General features: G+C 39.1%; 1 protein-coding gene across 1 annotated transcript in view; it reads right to left on the bottom strand.

Moving 5' to 3' along the window:
* LOC135466336 (calcineurin-binding protein cabin-1-like) overlaps nucleotides 1–22,454 on the bottom strand; it is a 37,724-nt gene that overhangs the window by 7,266 nt on the left and 8,004 nt on the right. The window contains exons 10-38 of the mRNA XM_064743770.1: nucleotides 22,250–22,316; nucleotides 21,498–21,906; nucleotides 21,085–21,200; nucleotides 20,411–20,493; nucleotides 19,491–19,585; nucleotides 18,854–19,007; nucleotides 18,184–18,261; nucleotides 16,575–16,614; nucleotides 16,229–16,326; nucleotides 15,810–15,946; nucleotides 15,479–15,549; nucleotides 15,044–15,134; nucleotides 14,553–14,692; nucleotides 13,770–13,853; nucleotides 13,284–13,405; nucleotides 12,898–13,071; nucleotides 11,882–11,992; nucleotides 11,328–11,535; nucleotides 10,334–10,435; nucleotides 9,902–9,956; nucleotides 9,660–9,744; nucleotides 7,516–7,578; nucleotides 7,089–7,200; nucleotides 5,971–6,132; nucleotides 4,924–5,133; nucleotides 4,261–4,353; nucleotides 3,359–3,498; nucleotides 1,710–3,105; nucleotides 264–374 (exon numbers count right to left, since the gene is read on the bottom strand). Of these exons, the coding sequence (XP_064599840.1) occupies nucleotides 264–374; nucleotides 1,710–3,105; nucleotides 3,359–3,498; nucleotides 4,261–4,353; nucleotides 4,924–5,133; nucleotides 5,971–6,132; nucleotides 7,089–7,200; nucleotides 7,516–7,578; nucleotides 9,660–9,744; nucleotides 9,902–9,956; nucleotides 10,334–10,435; nucleotides 11,328–11,535; nucleotides 11,882–11,992; nucleotides 12,898–13,071; nucleotides 13,284–13,405; nucleotides 13,770–13,853; nucleotides 14,553–14,692; nucleotides 15,044–15,134; nucleotides 15,479–15,549; nucleotides 15,810–15,946; nucleotides 16,229–16,326; nucleotides 16,575–16,614; nucleotides 18,184–18,261; nucleotides 18,854–19,007; nucleotides 19,491–19,585; nucleotides 20,411–20,493; nucleotides 21,085–21,200; nucleotides 21,498–21,906; nucleotides 22,250–22,316 (4,807 nt within the window). The remainder of the gene's footprint in view (nucleotides 1–263; nucleotides 375–1,709; nucleotides 3,106–3,358; nucleotides 3,499–4,260; nucleotides 4,354–4,923; nucleotides 5,134–5,970; nucleotides 6,133–7,088; nucleotides 7,201–7,515; nucleotides 7,579–9,659; nucleotides 9,745–9,901; nucleotides 9,957–10,333; nucleotides 10,436–11,327; nucleotides 11,536–11,881; nucleotides 11,993–12,897; nucleotides 13,072–13,283; nucleotides 13,406–13,769; nucleotides 13,854–14,552; nucleotides 14,693–15,043; nucleotides 15,135–15,478; nucleotides 15,550–15,809; nucleotides 15,947–16,228; nucleotides 16,327–16,574; nucleotides 16,615–18,183; nucleotides 18,262–18,853; nucleotides 19,008–19,490; nucleotides 19,586–20,410; nucleotides 20,494–21,084; nucleotides 21,201–21,497; nucleotides 21,907–22,249; nucleotides 22,317–22,454) is intronic.

The raw sequence follows: 22,454 nt of genomic DNA, 5'->3' as shown, positions 1-22,454 counted from the left end.
CAGATGATTCTGAGTGTAACAGGCACAAATTCATCTGATAGTCATGATCTATGGTAAGTTTCCGCAAAATTGGATATGTGCAGTAGTTTGGGAGAACATACATACAAAACTGCATCTAAAGACAGATGGACAGACAAGGTGATTCCACCGTCACCCCCCATCCAAATTTGATGAGCAGGGTATAATCAGTGCTCAAACAGGTGCTCTCACCTACTGAAGAATCATGTGAACGCTATAACGGCTATGATCTACAGCTAACTCACCTTGAAGAAGTCTGTAGATTTGCGATCTGAGAAGAGGCCAGGAGCTGGCATATGTTCCAACTGCTGCCAGTTTGGGTTACCAAGCAACAGATCTCGAGAGAACTGCAGATTCTGTGAGAAACATGTAATTAAAATCAACTGAATAAATTTTTACAGGAAAATGATCTTCATGAAATATTATTTCCAATGCTCAAACATCAAACCATGTTTCTAGGATGAATACAACTCTGACAATCAGGCAAATTGAGCACCTAAGTCATGGAAAAAGTTATATGTCAAATACAGCATTTTAATCAAGAATTTCTATATTCGTGCAGGTAACAGGGCCCAATCTAGCTTCATTCTAAGTTCAATGTTGCCCCCCCCCTGATTTTCCTGATTTTGATACAAAGGTGCCTACGTTTAAGCAAACACAGGTCTTAAATGACTTAAATTAGCCCTGTCAGTCTTCAAAAGTGCTCCAATCCAACAAGGGCAGCTATCCTTCTACACCAAGATTAGGGTATGCTTAAAAGATTAGTGTCCAGATTAACTCCTGGCCCTAATTATAAAGATTATAACCTGTTTAAACTGGGAGGGCTTCTGAGAAATGTAAAAATGCCTTTAAATCCACCTGAACAATAAATTGACTGCCAAAGCCGATCTCCAGCCAGCCAGTTTCACAATAAATATCATTCTATTCCCTAAGGAATTCATACCCAATTGCAACAACTACCAGTATATGTTATTGTCGGCATTCTGAACAACCAATGCATATAGGCGCGTATAGTTGTGTACAATATAAATACATGTATGATGTGGATGTCGGCGTTAGAGCACAGAGTTTTGCTATCTATTAGTTATCAGTTTCATCAACAGTATTTTATAACCACTGTGTGCAGATGCCGTTGTGAAAATCTTTTGAGTCCTGCTGTATTCATCTTGTAGCTTTCAAAGGTAAAATGGCGAGAGCGGGTATGGCTGTTTTTGGTCCTTCTGTCTTGTGCTGTAAATCCACACCATCCTAAGGGCCAAATCATCTTATCACTTGGAAAGATAACCAGAGGGTTCTTCCATGACCTGTTTTTACAACTGTATGCAGAATAGCGAACCATTTCATGGAGAAATGCAGCATGCTTGTTGACACTCTTGTATCTGTTTTTAACATGGAACTGAACAGTAAAGCTCTAACAGCTCGTAATGGTTTGACTTGCATGACGTAATTCGGTGAAAACTACCCGGTGTTGGTGGAAAATTGCATAAAACCAGACTCATTATCTTTTGATTTTTAGTGCCATATTACTCAGATTATTGTACCCCTTTTCAACAGTTTTTAGCACTCCATTGAACAGTATATACCCGGCCAGCTAATTATGAATAAATGATGAATCTGGACACTAATCCTTTAAGTTTAACTTGAGTAGACATGATATAAATTTACTTTGTGTAGACATGACATAAGTTTACCTTGTGTATTGGCGACTTGAAGTAGAGGTGCGCCAGCCTGTAGAGGGACTTGTAGTGTTGAGGGAAGCGTGAGAGACAGAGACTAAGAGCAGAGATACACTGGTCCATCAACTGCTTGTGTTTGGGGTGGTCAAACCCCGGGGGTGTTGAGTCAGACTCGTTACACTCCATCTCCACCTCCTTCCTAGCCTCAGCACCTGATACAGCCTCCTTAGCGTCTGGCTTGGCATCAGGTGTAATGAGATCAACTACAGGTAAATCATTCCCTGGCTCCTCAGTCACCTTTTTGCCATCACTGGGTGCTGAACTAGGCTCTGTTTTGGGAGATAGTGGCAGTTTTGGGACTGGAGCTGTCGTCGTGCTCGCAGGTGTTTGTGGAGAACTGAACCTGGAACAGTCCATCATCTGGAACACTTCATCAGTCTCCATGACTTTTGGAGTCACTTCCAAATCACCTGACTGAGACACAGCACTATTGTCAGTATTCTTTTCTGAATATTCTTTATTATTAGACTGGGTAACAGCACTATTATGATTGGCACTATCATCACTTAGTTTCTGGGATACAGCACTACTGTCAACATAAATGGACAACTTTCCAGTTTTATCAGTCTGCATTTGGTTTGGAGCACTACCATTGCCCAAGTTAGCTGCATGTCCCCCACTACTATGCCGAGGAAGCCCTGAAATTTGCATCACCTCAGCAGGTGTGGTGGGATTAGTGTCACCAGGAACTGGTTCACTGCTAGCTTTTCCAAGAATGTCTGTCATCAAGAAGGAAGGTGCTTTATCAGGTGTTACTGTGGGCTGCACTGAATCCCTGACAGAGTCTGGAAGAGCATCCACGGACAAAGCTTCTGATTTAATATTCACATTCTCAGCACTTATCTGCACTTTTTCAACTGTTTCCGTTGAAGGTTTCTGCGTTTGAGTCACCAACCTTACACTGTCACTGCCACTCTGTGACAAAAGATTGTCACTTGCTCCTGATTTTGGGGTCACATTGTCAGCTGTTGTTTTGGGATCAGCAACCTTGTCATCAGAGGACTTCAGGTCCTCACTGGTAATTGTGGATTTGGGAAGCCCGCTGTCACAAGCGGGCCTGGACTCCGCACTCTCAGAAGCTGATGTGGAATTGGCACCACCGGATATCCCATCAGAGTCTCCACTTGTAGCCACAGCATCATGGCAGGTTTTCCCTGTACCCAATGCCCCAGAGTCTGTCCCTGTGGTTGGTGCCGTCCCCAAAATTGCCTTGTCCCCAAGCTCCTGACTCTTCTGTCGGGAGTAGTTGTGATCCTGAGGAGTAACTGGGTAACTCTGCCTCCTGCGTACAGGTGTACCTGGCTGGCCTGAGACCTGATCCACATCTGAGCCTGAGGACAAGCTCTCACGACTACAATACACACATTCAGAAATCTTTTAGTCGGCTCAGAATGAAGAATGCTAATCGTCATCCTAATCTAAATTACATCACTTGACTAGGGCCATCTTATCTGAATTAATAAACATTTTATCAACATTAGTCAAAAAAGGTCCCTTATAATAAGCACAAAAGACACAAGACTTTAATCTTTAAATTTTTAAGCCTGTGTGAATGCCAATCTAATTGGAAACATATATTTTAGAAAAAATGTACTATACACCACCTTTCTCGTCTCTTCTCCTTGGACTGGGCAAATGGGCTCTGAGCAGCCTCATTTAGGTACTGCTGGATCAATTTGTAATCTACTTCAGTGCTGTGCTTCAGTAACAGCTTTAGGGCGCTGGCATGTAGACGGTAAAACACCTGCACATGAGAGACAGGTGAGCTGTGTTTTATGTTCTTGTTTTGTTTTACACGAAACGAGGCCTCCAAAAAACTCAAATGGTAGTCAAATATTCTCATAAAATTTAAATATCTTAGCACACTTTCCTATCTGAGATATTCTTATATTTAAATTTCAAAAAGAAACCAAACAGGTGCATGTTTTAAAAGACACACTGTAGTAATAAAATGAAAATCTCAGTAAAGTCTGATGCACAAGTAGTATCCATGCTGTCTTCTTGTTAACTACATCTGAAACAGAGCTAATGTAAGTATACTCTCTTCCACTGTTCATCTAATCAAATTCTTGCTTGTGTATTTCTTGGAAACTGGCTTTGTGAACCCAAATTAAGTCCACAAAAGAGCTTTTTATAGGCCAAAAAATGTTACATTTTCTGATAAAATATCATCCCATGTTCCAAGCAAACCTCAAACACCTATCTAAGCTCAATAAGAACTCTCAGAATCAGGAAAAATGGGCAAGTTAGTCATGGCCGAAATTTAGTAACTTACGGAAAAACAATGGCTTTGATTGGTTTTAAAGCGTGACCTCTCCCACCAAAACTGGGGTCATCATGGAGTACATGTACATATTTATATCTTTCCTGTGAGTGGCAAATCTGTACTTCTATATCTGCCTTTAGTGAGGCTGACAGAATGCTGTACTGACATACATGTACATATTGTAACTACTGCAGTTGCAGTCTGAATAGTTACACATGATGTGTGTTAGGTGTGTCTCACCTCCAGGGCCTCAACAGCCAGGTGAGGGGGACTGACCACATAGGTGATCTTCCTTGGGTACACTGCCTTATCCTCGTGGGTGTAAATAGCAGCCTACAATAAAACAAATAATCAGATAATTTGTGGGTCACATAAAATAATGTGTGGAGAGTTATGTGAAAAGCGTAATTACAATTATATTTACTTGGTGTTGCTCTCACTCTGTCCATAATTACTTAATTGATACAGCTGTGTATTCATAGCAAAGAAAAACAAGTCCAGTTCAAGAAAAGTCCAGCCCATGCTGGCTTCCTCTCTGGCCGTAAGTGGGAAGGTCTTCCAGCAACCTGCGGATTGTCGTGGGTTTCCCCAGGTTCTGTCCGGTTTCCTGCCACCATAATGCTGGCCGCCGTTGCATAAGTGAAATATTCTTGAGTACGGTGTAAAACACCAATCAAATAAATAAATAAATAACACAAAAGTATATCTTGTGGTTGTCCACATAATACAACTGCAGACTTTTTTCTTCAGGATATAACAATGAATAAGTTGACATCAGTTTAGATCTTCTTCAACATCTCCTGTTTTCAAAGCAAAAAATTGTATTAAAATTCATAAAATTGTACATTTCTGACATTGTTCTCCAACAAGACTGCAGTAAAGCACTACAACTAAGTGACTTGCCTGCCTGTAATGCTGGAGGTAGACCTGTGGGTGTTTGCCCTGTTTCTCTGCCACCTTTCCCATCATGTAATGATGCAGCCATTCCTCCTCATTACCATCACACTCGCAATTGTTCGCCTTCTTGTAGCAGTTCTGTGCTATCTGTAGCATGTCGCTGCGGCATGCCTTGGCCAAGTCTAACATGTCCTCTGCCAGGGGGAACCATCGTTTCTGCAGTACATTATGAATATTTACTTTCAAATTTTGAATGCCCTTAGTACCTCTGTCAGTTATACGTGGTAACCTATCATGTCTGTCTCAACCCTGCTAATGTGTACACAGCAAGTCATTGCCACACATCAAAATGACTGGTGTCTACATGCACTACCTCATATCCAAGACTTGCAGAAAGAGTCTGCTCAGGGTATTGGTACTGTGCATATATCTACGTGGCTTTAAACAAATGACATCTGTTCAGATACAGGCTACTGTGATTCTGCTAAATTTTTAGGACAGATATTAGTAATGCTGTAATGTTCTCTCTTCCTTTTTTGGGAAGAGCATAGATATGGAAATGTTGTTTATTACATGGACTTAACATGTGAGAAAAAAATATTCCTGTTACAATTACCTAAATATCGGCTAAAAGGAGCAGACCAGAGGTCATAAAAATTAGAAGAATTACACGAACAAGTTAATGCTTTGAAGATGTGACAAAGGAAACTGATCCGCTACTGAACAATTTTCTCCTAATTTCCTCCTCATCAACAATTGATACAGAGCTGGTACATTTATTGTTATCACTGACACATCTATTTTCAAAAATTTTTTACTTTTAACACGCCAGTTAAGTTGATGGGTAGAAGAAAATGGAGTGCTGTCTGAATCAGCAAGGGCCCTCATTACAGACAAATTTCACATGTACAAAACTATAAAAATTTCTGTGGTACTATCGTCTACCATCGTCTAACAGATAACACAATGAAAACACCTGGGAGTTTCAGCCAAGATGCCACTAAATAGACACTGAGATGTTCATAATGTCAGGAACAGACAGACAAAACTGACCATTTTGAGTTGGCGTGAAGCATGGGAGTGGAGTTCATAGGCCAGACAGCCATACTCTATCCACAGCTTGCTATTGGTGTTATCAGTCTCCACAGCTCGCCGGAAACACCTCAGGGAGGGTATTGACTGCTTTAACACAGGCATTTCCATCTTCAACTCGTGCTGAAAATACAGGTCATAATGAGATTATTTATTTATTTGATTGTTTTTTTTACAACGTACTCAAGAATATTTCACTTACATGACGATGACCAGCATTATGGTGGGACAAAATCGAGTCCTGGGGAAACCTATGACTATCCGCACGTTCGGCCAGAGAGGACACCAGCATGAACTGGACCTGAACTCACAGCGCTGGTCATAAGGGAAAACCATTAAATCAGATATATAACACAAACTTTCACAGATACATGTAGTAGTGAATGTTTACAACAAATCACCTCTAACTTCACCAAACTTCCAAGAACCAATCGTCCTGCTCTGCGAACAGCTCTTATACGAAAGACTTGTGATTAAAAACAGATTTGATGGTAAAATCAGAGGACATTCTCAGTAATTCACTGTAATCGCGTAAAATATCATGTGGTTTTTAGTACAGCAGGGTGATTACACAGATCCCATAAATATTTGTGGATCTATTTACATCAAAATCCAAGTCATGAAGGTCTGAGGGTTATGTTTCTTGCAGTCATGCACACTGCTGTGGCGTGGTGTTGTAAATCACATTATTTGGAGACTTCATTGTCAGAGATGCAAAAATTTTGACTTCCTGTAACGGATATTTTTTTTTAACAACTGAGTAAGTCATCCGAAACTGAAAGTTTTGCGTATATTTTGTAACATACAAGTGTGGTTAGACACGTTTAGATATCTGTTTCTTTCACCCACAAATTACCCTCCACTTTCTGGTCCAGGGAGTCGGAGAAAAATTTCATAGGTGACTAAATTTACTTCATTTACAAACATGTTTATGCATGATTAGGAACTATTCATTAGTTAAACATATCTACGTGTTGAAATGCTGAGCTTCGGTCATGTGACATTATGAAATGTAATCAAGTGAAACATGTTCCGGCACCTGGGGTGGAACAAAGAAAGGGAAAGAGTGATTGACTTACAGAGTTGAGTTTCTGCTCAAGCCGGCTCATGCGGGCCAGGGCCATACCTGCCCAGGAGTCCAATCTTTCTGGGTTAAAACACAGGTCCAGCAGGTAAAATTTTATGGCTTTCCTGTAAATTTCAAAGGAGCATCATTTTCTGCTTCATACATTATTTTTACTGAATGCAAATTCTGGGTTTTCTCAGGATAAAATTAAGATTTCTGTGGAAGATAATGAGATGTCACTGAAACAAACTGAATAATGTACAGGCTTCAGGGTAAAGTCTATGAGATTATAAATACATCACTAATGCAACATAAATATGGGTTATAATATGGTTTGATACAGTCCAAGCATAGATAAATATACCGATGATGGAAAATGGAAACTGAAACAAACTGATGAAAATGTTCAGATTTCAAACTGCTTCCTCAAATCAACTTACATCTGTTCTTTATTTTTGAAGTAGTAGTCAGCCAGCAGATAGTATAGCTCTCGAACAACCGGCCTACAAATCACAAAAACAACACATTTGTATTTTTATTTCACTGTTTTAGGCATTTGTCAGATATGAAGCACTTTTCACTAATATGATAAATGAAGAGAAGACAGGGAAAAAAACAATTACTGATAATACTTGTGCCAAAACCTCATTTAGTTATTTATTTGTTTGATTGGTGTTTTACACCGTACTGAAGAATATTTCACTTATACGACAGCGGCCAGCATTGTGGTGGGAGGAAACCTGGGCATAACCTGGAGGAAACCTATGACCATCCGTACATTGCTGGCTGACCGTTCCACGTAGAACCAGAGACGAAGTCAGCATAACCAAAGCCTCATCCCAAAACATGCAGGGGCTTAGCCATCGACCCATCCACCCGTGTTCTGGACAGGCAATTCACGCAAGAAGTCAGGCAAAAATTCTGAAAAATCACAAGAAATTTTCCTCTCAGCAAGAGTTCTCAAATGCTTGCATCTTACTTAAATAACCATAAGCATAGCATTTTAATACCCACATATTAATGATATCATGATGCATTTTATAATCTAGTTGAACAGAAAAACAGACACAGCGTGGTGCCTTGCCTTCTTAATTTGCTGCTGGGAGCTGCAGAGTAAAGCCAAGGGAGATAATCTGCATAGCTTATTGCCATGCTAGGGTTCATTGACATGATAAAACTTCGGGCACGATGACAGCCCTTAAAAATGTTATCCTACCCAACATTCTCATTATTAATTGCAAGCACTGTAAACAGAATGTTGGATGGGATAAAATTTTCAATGATGAAAAAAAAAATCCAACCATGACAGCCGTTGATTTGAGTTGTCCAATTCGATAGTTTAAACGGCTGGATTACTGTTGAAAGATGGTTTACCAATGCTGGCTTTGACATATTACATTTCGGGCCTTGTAGGGAATCGGTGAATAGCAAAAATAAGGTAAGGTTGGAGCCGTTTCTTTTAGTGAAATTTTCAGTGTGGAAAAATACAAGCTTTTGAAAAAGAATTAGCTGGAGATTTTGTTTTCTTCTTTTTAAACGTAAATGTATTATAAAATATTTCAGTTTGTGTAATTAACATGAGTGATATTTTCAATTTATTAATTATATTTGGGAATTTGTTCTTGTCATGCTATAAACACGCAAGTGTCGACCATCTTGAAATTTTGTAAGTTTGGCAAAACCTCAACCAAATTTTGATTTCTACCTGTGAGCAGAGTAAGAGTGAGGTAATAACAAAAATAAAAAGTGATCTAAACTGAGAATTATAGTTTGGATAACCTATAATTGGATCAGCCGAAACGAGGACAGATCACATGGAAACAGTGGTGGAGTCATGGATCAGTAGGCTACTCTACCTGGCAGAACATTTATTTAAAGGAACGGCAAATAAAGAAAAAAAATAAAACAAAATATTAACTGGAGCTTACATAAATTTGGAGGAGCATATCATCTGCCGATAATACAATTAGATGTTGAGACTCTTTCAACTTAACACTTGCTTGAGGAAGTGTAGAATCCTATTGTACAGTGTCTTAACTATACAATATGGAGCTTAAATAATTTTGGTGGAGCATATCATCTGCTGATGATACAGTCAATCCTGGCTAAGCCACTGAAAACATGATAGTTGCTTCAGTCTATGCCAGAAAGCTGCCGTTCAAGGGAAACTTTGCTGCTGACTGAGTGTGTATTTTGTATACCATATTTCTCTCTTTAAACAAAGCTTACTATTATTATTATCAAAGAGAAGGAATATGTAATTATTTGATTCGTGTTTAAACAAAGTAATACTCAAGAATTTTTCACTTCTATGTAGGCAGTCAGGCTTGTGGGGGGAAGGACACAGGAGTAACCAGAATGAACTACTGCCCTTTGCCAGGCACCTGACAAATCTACTGACCTAAAGGAGCGAGAGCTGCATGAGAGCATGATGGCTCAGAATCAGACTGTCACAGCGAGCGAGTGATTTAGCTGTATGAACCGGTGAATGCCCTCAAACACATAAAAGGAAAGTGATGAATCTTACCAATATCCCGTGTATCATACAAATGGAGTACACACTGATAGAGAGACAAGCACTCACACTTTGGCACACTTCTCAGCATGAGCTGTAGGCGGACTCTTGGAATTGCCTTCTATGAAAGACTGCACCAATTCAACTGTATTTCCTGATTGAAAAGACAAAATATTTTAGCTCCCAAAACTACCTATAAGTTATTAGGGCACACACTCAAAGTTTCATTTAATTTTTTAGAGACAGACTAATGTAGCCAGCATAAATTCAGTCCGTTCAGACTCTCGGGATTAAAGCAGAACAAAGCTTACCTGCTCGGTACTTATCAGGAACCAGGGTTGATATCCTACGCAACAGTCCCTCCAACTACAAGACAAAACAAACAGTTCAATTATACAAGTGCCAAGGAGGAAACACCAAGCAAGCTTCATGGCAGAGAAATACAACTTCAGCTCATTGCTAATATCAGAAAGGGTTGCGACCATGAAATTTACAAGTTAATATTACCGCATTTTGATTTGCTTCTCTCAATCAATCTGTACATAGATCTAAAATTGATGAGAACATTGTCAGTTCATTTTCAATTTATAAAGGTAACTCAAAGAAGGGCATAACTCTTTGAATTAGAAATAACATTCTCATAAAATGCTTACATGCACAAGCTGGGTCTCTAATACCCAACCTTAGCAATATGTGATACACAGAGACCACACTTAATAAAAGTGCAGTCAGATATGACTTACTTCCCCTGATACTGTGCTGGTCTTGTAACTGTCAAACTCTGGTACAGTCTTGGGTTTGAAATACTCAAACAGATCTATGGCCTTTTCCCATGTCAGAGGAAGCTGGATAAACAAAATATGAATGAATGAATGAGTATGGCTTAACGCCTCCTCGACAATACTTCACTCATATCCTGGCGACAAATGTTCAAGTACAAACAATAAAACTGAATATTACAAGGATAAAAATATTTTGACTGCAATCAATTTTTGACAACTTCAGTCACACTAGCGCCACCTCACTAAATTAAAAAAATACATCGTCTTCCCATTGTTCAGCATGTCTGTGTACCTATGCATTGGTTATTAATTTCTATCTGGACCCAGCATAATTCAGGATACATGTCTGTACAATTCACATAGCACACTTTTACCAGTACGGCAAACTAATAGCAGAAAATGCAAAAATTTACACTGTGTAGGTGCAAAAAGCAAAACAGAACAAAACAATTACAGCTTGTTGTGTAATTAATTCTACATGTAGCACCTACCATGGATGGCCATGAACTCCATGGAGCTAATGTAATGCATGTGATCAACCTGTTAGCAGCCATGATCTTCCAGGTGCTTGATTCGAGACTTTTTGTTAGGGTGACCGTACAGGCAGAAGGAACAGTGCTCAACACCATGTGGGATAGATTTACCTGAGAGCAGCCATGATCCTGCAGGTGCTTGACCCGAGACTTTTTGTTAGGGTGACCATACAGGCAAAGAGAGCACTGCTCAATTGGATGTGAGGTAGATTTACCTGAGAGCAGCCATGATCCTGCAGGTGCTTGACCCGAGACTTTTTGTTAGGGTGACCATACAGGCAAAGAGAGCACTGCTCAATTGGATGTGAGGTAGATTTACCTGAGAGCAGCCATGATCCTGCAGGTGCTTGACCCGAGACTTTTTGCTAGGGTGACCATACAGGCAAAGAGAGCACTGCTCAATGGATGTGAGGCAGATTTACCTGAGAGCAGCCATGATCCTGCAGGTGCTTGACCCGAGACTTTTTGTTAGGGTGACCATAGAGGCAAAGAGAGCACTGCTCAAACGCTTGGTTAATTTCCTCTCTAAACACAGCTGACATCTTGCTCCTGTCCACTGACATCTCCTCACGAAGCACATCCATCACAAACTTGAGCAGAAGGCCATCAGAATTGGTACACCAAGAACGCCTTGACAGGCAAAAAACAAAAATGTAAATGAAAAAAAAATCACACACACACGGTAACATGGATTCTGTAATTTTCTGGACTTCTTTTATGTACATAAATGTGAATTACTATAGAAGTTTTTCCGACAATTAAGAAATGTAAAAAGTACCCTTTTATGAATTTTGATTCAGTGCATGAAGTCTTTAAATTGCATCATATTTAGAGGCCAGTTTGTTTTCTGTGAAGCTGATTTTTATCCAGGTGTGTTATAGAAGTATCAGCTGTTTGCCATGCTTGCTATTTTTCAACAATATGAGCACACCCTTTTTTTCTAGCAAATTCAACAATGCTCCTCTTCCACGCTCACCTGCCCAGGTATTCATGGGCCACATTCAGCAGCATGAAAGAAGAGGTGATGGCCCCCTCCAGAGCGTCATTCCCATCACCCACACTCAGAGCATGCAGCTTGGTTTCCTCACTGGAAACAGAAAATAATAAAATACATGAATTCAACACACTAATAAAAAATGTTAATAAAGCTGACTTACCAACAGAAGTGCTACATGAAGATACAGTCTGGGGTATCTATGCCTGTGTCCATAGGCACTACAGTGATACAGTCTGGGGTATTTGAGACTGTGTCTATGGGCACTACAGGGATTTTGTCTTGGGTATCTATGACTGTATCTACAGGCACCACAGGGGTATAGTATGGGGTATCTATGGCTGTGCCTATAGGCACTATAGGGATATAGTCTTGGGTATCTATGGCTGTATCTATAGGCACCACAGGGGTACAGTCTGGGGTATCTATGACTGTGTCTATAGGCACTATAGGGATATAGTCTTGGGTATCTATGACTGTATCTATAGGCACCACAGGGGTACAGTCTGGGGTATCTATGACTGTATCTATAGGCACTACAGGGATACAGTCTGGGGTATCTACACAGTCACTTACTGTTTGATCAGTCTGTACACAGTATCTAGGACTGGGGAGTGTCTACAGGCACTACAGTGATACAGTCTGGGGTATCTACACAGTTATTTCCTGTTTGATCAGTGTGTACAGCAGTACCTAAGGCAGAGCTGTGTTTACAGTGATACAGTCTGGGGTAACTACACAGTTACTTACTGTATGATCAGTTTGTACACAGTATCTAAGGCAGGGACATGCCTACAGGCACTACAGTGATACAGTCTGATCAGTTTATACAGCTGTATCCAGCGCAGGGCTGTGTCTACAGGCACTACAGTGATACAGTTTGGGGTATCTACATAGTTACTTATTGTCTGATCAGTTTGTACTGCATGTATCCAGGGCAGAGCTGTGTTTACATGCACTACAGTGATACAGTCTGGGGTATCTACACAATTACTTACTGTTTGATCAGTTTGTACAGCAGTATCCAGGGCAGAGCTGTGTCTACAGGCACCACTGTGATACAGTCTGGGGTATCCATCAGCATCTCTATGATATGTATAAGGTTGTGAGTCAGACGAACCAGGCTGGTATTGGGTAAAGTGCCTATTATACCTGCTTCTTTTGACACACACCTGTCAAATAAAACAGCCACTATAAACCTTCAAACAGACCTTGCCAGACTCAACGAGCTAGTGCATTAACCATCTGCGCCAGCAAGAGCCCTAAATGTGTTTTAAAGCAGTAACTAATCTTTTAAGAGATTACATGTACTTATCAAAAGTTATGAACTGTTTATCTCACTTCAGTAAAAAAAACCCTTCAAAACCATAAGTAGAGTGCTCACTTGTTGATTCCAGCAAACACTTGTGTAAGGGTGGCTCCCCACTCTTCTCTGAATGAGCCAAACGCATGACGATAATGCTGCAAGGCCTCATTCAATATCTCCTCACCCCAGAATATACATTTCTGAAAAAATATATCAAACTTCAAATACAACTTCATGTACAAGGATAAATTATTTCTGAAATTAAATGTTAAACAAAACTGATATATCAGCAATACACATACATGTGTGTATATATATATATATATATATATATATATATATATATATAGTTAAAATGAATACTTTTCTGAAGCTTTCACTTAAAAATACTGTTTTGTTGGCATTTTTATCTCCTTAATTTCTTAGAAATTCAGTTCATTTTTTTTTTTTACAGAAATTCAATTATCAATTTATCCACAAAATGAGCCAAAAAAGAAGTCAACCTACCTTTATTTAAATGTATTATCATACTTCGAGACAATAAAATGGATACAGGAATCTTACCTGTAAATCATTAAGCTTGAACAGGGAATCCTGGAGAAGCAACAACTGTGCATGACGTTCAGGTATGCTGTCGCTCTCACGGCGCTGGGGAAAACGAGAGTCGGGGTGAACAATGAACCACTCCCTTAAAACAATTTCTATGCTAATGATATACTGGGTGCATAAAATCACATAAAGAACACTGAGAATTCCCTACTATAGGTTTACTACATAATTACATTCTTTCATTCGTTTGGTCATTCGTACGTAGGCAAGTATGTATCCCTGGGATTTAACGTCGTACTTAACAACTGTTCAGTCATTTGACGAGGAGGAGGAGTCATTATGTTTATTTATATATGTTGTGTCTTTTTGAGGCAGAGCGAGTTCGTGCCACCAAAGTGCTACCGCCACTGAAGTGTCATGCCACAGACACCAGTCACATTATACTGACATCGGGCCAACCAGTCATTGCTCTAGCCTCTCAGCGCTGAGTGCCAAACAAGGCAGCAGCAAGTACCATTTTAAAAGTCTTTGGTATGACCCACCCCAGGTTTGATCTTGCATTCGTTCATAAAATGATCTCCCAGGACATACTGCACCAACAGAACAGACAAAATGACTTTCACAAGTACATGACATGAAGTATTTATTTAAACAGAAATACTTCTTCTCTTAAATACATAACCGAGTTAATGACAATAACCGTTATCTGTAGTTTTGTTCAGGAGCTCAGTAATTATGATGCTTACACATAAGGAGAGTTCTCCACAGAAATGATAAATATTTAAAAAAAACACCTACCTGGTGTTTAGTCTGAGGTTGTTTAAATGTTTGAAGCAGACAATCCACAACCTTCTGGTACTGTTTGTCATCATATAATTTCTGTATTTCCTCCAGTGACTGACATCTCTCTAATGACTCCAACTGCTTGTTTACTTGATCTGTCATATTAACATAGATAAATAAGTATATGTATGTGTGTATATATATATATATATATATATATATATATATATATATATATATATATTTCCACAGAAAGTATTTATTTCACTACAAAACACACAAGGAAAATGATATCCATGTTTCTAATTGAAAAACCAGAGGTCCAAACTTTCATCAAACATGCAAACTGTCAGGTGATATATTTCTATAAATTTCCAGTCACATTGGCTTTGTTTTAACTCACAAAGTAAAGCTTTTTTTTTGATGCAATTCTTCTCATTACTAATTCAGCTGTCTAGCTAGAAATACCCCCACCCCAACATCGATCTAACTTTAAGCGACCCTACCTTGAGAGATGCGATTATCCACAGTACACTGGTACACCAGTACCTCAGACAAGTTCTGATTTTCAGCAGCGTACTTTAGGTATGAACTTGTCTACAACAAGATACAATCATGACTGTGCTGGCATGAAAACAGCTGTGTAATTTCATGAAGTACATTATATCAAAACCACCTTAGCTATTACAGTAATTGACAAAACTGTCTATCAAGTTCAAAATGAATTCAAACACAGTCACTGGTAAGTGGATAGCTTACTTAACTGATGATCACATTTGGCACTAACTTAAAATTAGGTTTAATCAATAAGGAACTACAAAAGTACACTGAAAATTTCTTAACTTATCAATGAACCAAGTTGATGAACAGGTTATGTACAAAGCTTTAAGCCACTTGAATTTGATCAGGACAAATAATTTACAACGGAAATACCAACTCACCATATCAAACCAGCCCATGGCATCATCCATGTTGTTGGACAATATGCTGAATCGGGCCCTCAACCAATACACTTTCAAATTAAAACAAGACAAAAAAAAACCCATTATATATATATATTCATACATCAAACAGTAACAATACCTTTCTGTTTGAAATTACAACATTCTATGGTGTTTCCTAGAACTCTCAGAATCAGGAAAAATGGGCAAGTCAGTCATGTACAAAATCTAGGGTCATTTTAGGGTATTTTATTACCTGAAATTAATAGAACTTATAATAATAATGACTGCACAGCCGCCATAGAGTGGGGTGATAACCTCCATTTCTCACCTCGGATGGTATGCTCCGCCCAGAACTCCTCCAGTATCTGAGAGTAACCAATCATAGCGCAGAGAAACCAGATGTCATCCTTGAAGTGCGGGCCAGGGAAGTCAGCTCCCAGCACAGGTGACATCACTGGGGAATTCCTGGTGTAGGGGAGTGAGGTCATAATCAGCCAATTTCTGCCTAATCTCTATTCTAGTCTTCAGTACTTGGCCAATTGTAAATGATGCTTGGCAGTGTAGGGTTCAAATCCAATACTTTCCTTTACATTTTTTTTTACCATTATTGTGAACTTAATAGACATTTAATCTTGAAACCATTCGAGAAGAGAATGAGTTGATCATATGAAAACACCATAGTAAGACACCTCATACGGAACTTACGCATTTATACATGGAGATGCAGTCCTGTTTTGTGACACTTACTTTCTGGGTGATCCAGTAGGAGGCCCTGGGGAGGGTACAGGTTTGACTTTCTGTGATAGCCAATGGTCCAGCTTCAACTCCATGTACACCAGGCACATCTGACACAGATAACAGGAATAGTAATATGATGATTTATAGAAACCACTGTGCTACAAATTTTGGTCAGTCAAACACCTCAGCTGAATTGACGGTTGATTGAAAATAAATGGTATTGACTGTGGGGTTTAATGATGAAGTCAAGGATATTTAATGCAAAACAGTGGCAATGTACTAATCAGCAGAAGAATTGCTCTTTTTACTTTCAACCCACATTTCCATCTCCTCCTTAAACTACTTTGCCTCTCACCTTAGCATTGGCTTTAGTTCCAGGGTCAGGTTTTTCTGAACTATAAAGAGGTAGAAGCAAAATAGATTAATAATCACCATTTGTTTGGAGACAAAGATAATTTTATCGCAGTTTCTTTGGTTTAATACAGTGTTTCCAGGAACATGTGACTCTTTTGGCATTAAAGGTAAAAAATGTCAGATTGCATCATGTAACTGGTCACAAATTTGAGGCAGCTTTTGTTGACATTAATTTACATATCACCTGATTCACCGTGATCTGGAGGCACAAATGACACATCTTTCCTTCACAAACTTCTTAAGTTTAGAAATGTTCAGCTCTTCAATTTTCTTTATTGTTTGTCTAGTCTAAACTTTTTGTAATAGATTTTTCAGAAGCCCATGTTACACAAAATGTTATCAAAAAATACTCTGCTTGACATTTCGGGCTGGTAACATGGTACGGTAGGACTTTTGTTACCTTCAATGATAAAAGAGTTCAAACTCTAAACTCACCTTTTTCCTCAGCGTGATTGATCCTATCAAATTTTTATTGCATATGATGATGATACATCCACAGGATTCTGATGAAAGTGACATGACTGTTTTTTGAGAAAGCATAATTTAAAAACACAATAGCCAGAATGACAGCAAAGCAGATCATTTATCTACTGTACTTTAATAAATTTATGCTTCCCTCATCGTTCATCAGACCAAGATTCATTGTGTATAACAGGATTGTAAGTATAACAGGATCGTGTAAAACAGGATTGTAAGTACAGTGCCCTTGACCTTGTTTACCGTCTCAATTCTCCACAAATCACACAGCGAAGTGATGTTGTTAAGCCATAAACCATGGAAACACTCCTGAGCAAGCACTAAGCAATCGCACAAGTTATAATATGTCCGTGGATGCACCTCATAAGGAGAACATTACCATCAGCAGAAACCATTTACAAGTTACAATGAACAATACTAGATCTGAACATGAAAGACACCAGACATGACACCTCACTCAGTCACAATAAAACTGTATTTAACTTGAAACTTGAGTTGAATTTAGACAATTTTCCATTTAACACCAATTAAATGAAACATAGGGACTGAATAATCTGAGAAATAATATTTATGATTGCAAGCTTTTTATATGTTTTAATTTTTAATAAACACTAACAGTGAGTGAGTGAGAGCTTGGGGTTTAACATTATACTTAACAATTATTCAGTCATATGACAACGAAGACATCCTCAGAGTGCATGTAATGTGCCTCCTTGTTGTAGGATGCATTTGCACCACTCTTTTATCTAGTGCTGTTTCACTGAGATGACTTCCCTCAGAAGGCAAGTAAGTGAGATCACTGAGAAGGCAAGTAAGTCGCCCCCTACCCAAGCCATTACACTGATACGGGTCAACCAGTCGTTGCACTATCCCCTTCATGCTGAACACCAAGCAAGGAAGTTACAACTTCCACTTTTAAGGTCTTAGGTGTGAATCAACCCAGGATTGACCCTGGATCTACCGCTCCGAAGTGGACACTCTACCAAATGTGCTATCGGGGGTGGTAACACTAACAGTGAAATGCACTTATTAAGCACACATAGTGATATGCATCAAGATTCAATAAGCCCTACTCTGGACAGTCTGGGAACTTGAGATGTTTTCGAACTCGGTTGTACACCTCCAAATATGTCCACTTCACATTATCTGGCCTGAAAAGGAAATTAATAATACTAAAAGCACATGAATGGAAAATTCCATATCTTCACAAGAGTAACTGGTAAACAGCAAAACAAGAAGGCTAAAGGTTTTCATTAACAAGGAATTAGGTTAAATGTATAGCCTAAATATAATCCATTCTAAAGATATTTCCGTAACTTAACTCTTGCCCCTCACAGGGACAGAAATTAGAAAACAAGCGAGCAGGACAACCGTCCTGTTGATCCCTAAAAGTTGCTGGACATTTTTCCAACTCCCACAACAAAATTTCTCCCCAGTGAACTATTGGCCGATATATGATTAAATGCACTATGTACTTGAGTTTTTAATGGTAATCGCTTTAGTAACTGACCAGAGTTTGCTGGCAAACCCTCCCACATACAGAGACAGAGTAAGCCAGCATGAGCTGGACTGAAACTCACAGCCACTGCATTCGTGAGAGGCTCCTGGGTCATTGTGCTGTTTTGACATGCTATTGAACTACTAGGTCACAGAGACCTTTGCATCTTACATGTAAACAAAGATTTGACAAATGACAGCTACAAAACCACAACTTTGGAAACCAGAACCATGTGAAGATCTTACCACTTCCTGTTGTCCCTTTTTGACAGGAAATGTAAATAATGCTTCATTATGGAGACAAGCCCGGCATTTTTCTGTTGTTTGAGAAGAAATTCACGCACATCAGCCTCCTCTGTGGCTGTGAGGGGAGTACAATCTGTCAGGGCCGGTGCTTCATCTGTAATGATCATGTTCCATGTAATGTAAGATGTACAACGCACACCTGAATACAATCAGTTAGCACCAATCACTAATGTAGGATTATCTTGATGTGTTTAGGTTTGCTAGTGTCAATGTCACAATGTTCATCGTCACTTAGTCATAAGAGTTGATTGATTTCTACATCCATTTTGAAAAAAATATTAAAACCTACACTTAGCACCAAAACAAATATTGATTAACGCTCTTTTCTGTCTATTTATTTACTTACTTGATTTGTGTTTTATGCTGTACTCAAGCATATTTCACTTATACGATGACAGCTAGCATTAAGGTGAGAGGAAACCAGACAGAGCCTGAGGGAAACCCATGTCCATAAGGAGGTCGCTGGTACACCTTCCCACGTACAGCAGTGCTGTCTAATAAGACTAGAAAAACCAAGAATTCAAAAATTCAGCTACTACATACACTATATTTTAAGACGCTTTTAGATGACAACTACCTTGTGACTGTCCGTCTGTCTGTCCATCAGTCTGTTTATCCACCTCCTCGGCAGACTGCACATCTGCATCTTCATCTTCTGGTTCAACCACCTGCCTGTAAACCAACCATTTCTGGATGACATAACTTAGACCTTCAACACAAGCACTAAGACACTTCTAAATAGTGTCTTAAAAAATCAAAAAACCTTTACATACCCAGCATCTAAAAATAAGGAATGTTCCCGGATTGTCTGTACCTTTGATGAACAAAACTGGGCTATATTACTGTCTCTCCTTATGCTTTTGGATTGGTGTTTCAGTTTGGTGAACTAAGTGTGTCTGTACTGGAGTAACAGAAAGATTAAAGGCATTCATCCATGGCAGCCTAAAAATCTGACACCTTTTCCACAGGCACTTATCTCCGCATCACTATAAAAATAACACCATAGCTCTGTTAACACACTAACAGTTATCACCCAGACAACAATACTAATCAACAGACAACAATACTAATTAACAGACTGACAACCAATTGACAATACACCTTGTCAACTAGTGTAAGATCACACTGACAAGGTTTTGCAGTTAACTCCAGCTGTCACTTTTAAACAAGATGACGTACATGTATAAAACTGAAAATCAGCCCAAAGAGTGCTATTCCTTGTCTCAGAACGCACCTTAGTGAACTGTTGATTAATATAGGACAGTAATCAAAGTTACAAGGTCTTTCAGTTAATGTCTTTCACCTGTATATGAGATAACTAAAAATCTGTCCAAAAGAGTGATATTCTTTGCCTGTGGATGCACCTTGATATAAGCAGGCATGGAATGGCTATTAATGTTGTCAAGGCACTGAACAGACCTGCTGGTATGGACTCAGATCGAAGGTATGGCTACAAAATAACCCAATTACACCACACAAAAAGTTAACACAACTTACATGAGACTGGAGGGTAGAAATTTCTGAAGCAGGTCATGAAAATTGATTGTCTCATCTTCCTTCTTCTTGTTTGTATTCCTCACCTAGGGGAAAAATGTCATCAAGTCATAAATCTAACAGTGAGTTTTGGAATGTTTACACCTATCCTTCAACCATACCAAGTGAATGACAAGTCAATAGTTACAGGATACAATTTACAAACAAAAATGTATGCAAGAACAGGTAGCATGACAGTCAGTGATGCAAACCACACAAGCAACTGGATACATAGGACTGACATCTCGTAACCGATCTTTATGTTATGCCACTCAACCAAATTCACTGAATGATTCAGGCCTGACTGAATCATTATGAATTTACACCACTTAGGAAATATTTGCAGCCATAATATGACAAAAACATGTTTAAAGGAAAAGGCCTCAAAAAATCGAACCACCACTAAATATCACTTAAAACTGTGCATAAATATACTTTCATATACTTTTTCAGATATTTGTGGAAAGAGTTAAAGACGTTTTAAAATTTGAATTCTAATGTGGCCTTTATGGACCATGCTATCAGAGGTTAGGATCTCTGACGTCATCAGGAAGTTATTCCAACTTTAATCACACCACTGAATGTTGGAATAACTCTTTTTACACATGAGTAAAACATTACTGAAATAATGTTTTTACCCGAGCGGAACGGCGTTTCGTGCCGTGATCCAGCTGTAAACGCTTCCTCTTTGTCCCCTTCTTGGATCCTCCTCCCTCTCCAGCCTCCATAGTTACAGGATGGTCCTGCAAGGCCACTGAAGTGAAAGTGTACATGTACATTACACTTATTCAACACAGCAGTCAAGATTACATGGCTTGGAGTTAATCTCCAGTGAGCACCTTTTGTTTACCTTCAAAATATGTTAATTCTTGTAAAATGTATTGTACATAACAGCAAATTTATGAGACCATACAACTTGAAGATGGGCACTGAAACAAAATACCTGAGTAGAGTATTACATATACTGGTACTACAATATTTACAACACTACAGCTACATTATGAAGTGTCTTTAACATTAAGATAGGTTTGAAAGGATTGTCCATAACTACCTTCTGCTGGCACAGTATGTGCGGGGGCATCTGTCTCCATAGCAACATCCACAGCAGCTTCTCCCTTGGCCTTGGTCTCTGCTCCATCAGCTCCTTGCACCGTGGTGATGGGGTCAGATTGGGCTGGGCCATCTGGTATAGGGACAGTGCTTGGCAGACTGGATGCTGGAAGGTCATACCCTTCACCTTTCTCCAAGACTGGTGGCTCAGTTATCTCCCTTGCTGGCTTGTCAATATCAGAAGTCTGGTCCACCTCCATGTTTATGTTGGGTGGACAAAGGTTGTCAGTGAGCTTCTCTTCTGCTGATGCTGGATTAAGCCCTAAATCCCCACCCAAAGGTTCTGTAACTGACCTAGTCTCTGGAGCTGATGGCCCATAGGCTGACAGATCTATCCTTAAGGCCAGGCTCTGAAAGAAAAAGTCTTTTTACCACTCAAGCTACAAACTAATTTTTATTGACATGGAGCTTTCACTTATCACTCTAATTCCTCAACCTTTACTCGATAAAGGAGCAACATTCATTCAACAACATTAAAAGAAATTATTCTATTTCCGAGATAAATCTTCATTAGCTAGGTTGGCCATTTTCAGGGCTTTGCAAAAAGTATAGTTTTTTCAGGTTACACAAAATATGCTTAAATAAACATCTCGCAAACATGCAAAGAGCTTGAAGAATCATAGTATTCTTTTATCAAAATTTAGTTTTTTGTTTTGACAGTTTATTCAACATGATGCAGGACTGAAATCATACCTTGGGGGGATCTGACTGGGTGATGTAATCATAAAGGGCAACCAGACTGCGACCAAGGCTCCGCCAGCTGTTCAACATTGACATCATCAAAAACAATCAAAACATAACAAGTAATAAAGGCTTTGAAATCAATACAAAAGTAAAGGAAAAGAACAGGATTGCTTGCATCAAACAGTACGAAGTAATTACCTGTACAGTATATAAC

The sequence above is a fragment of the Liolophura sinensis genome, chromosome 6, assembly GCF_032854445.1.
Source record: "Liolophura sinensis isolate JHLJ2023 chromosome 6, CUHK_Ljap_v2, whole genome shotgun sequence".
Classification (NCBI taxonomy): Eukaryota; Metazoa; Mollusca; class Polyplacophora; order Chitonida; family Chitonidae; genus Liolophura; species Liolophura sinensis.
Note: the sequence above shows the minus strand (reverse complement) of the source record. Positions and strands in the feature narration are given on the sequence as shown.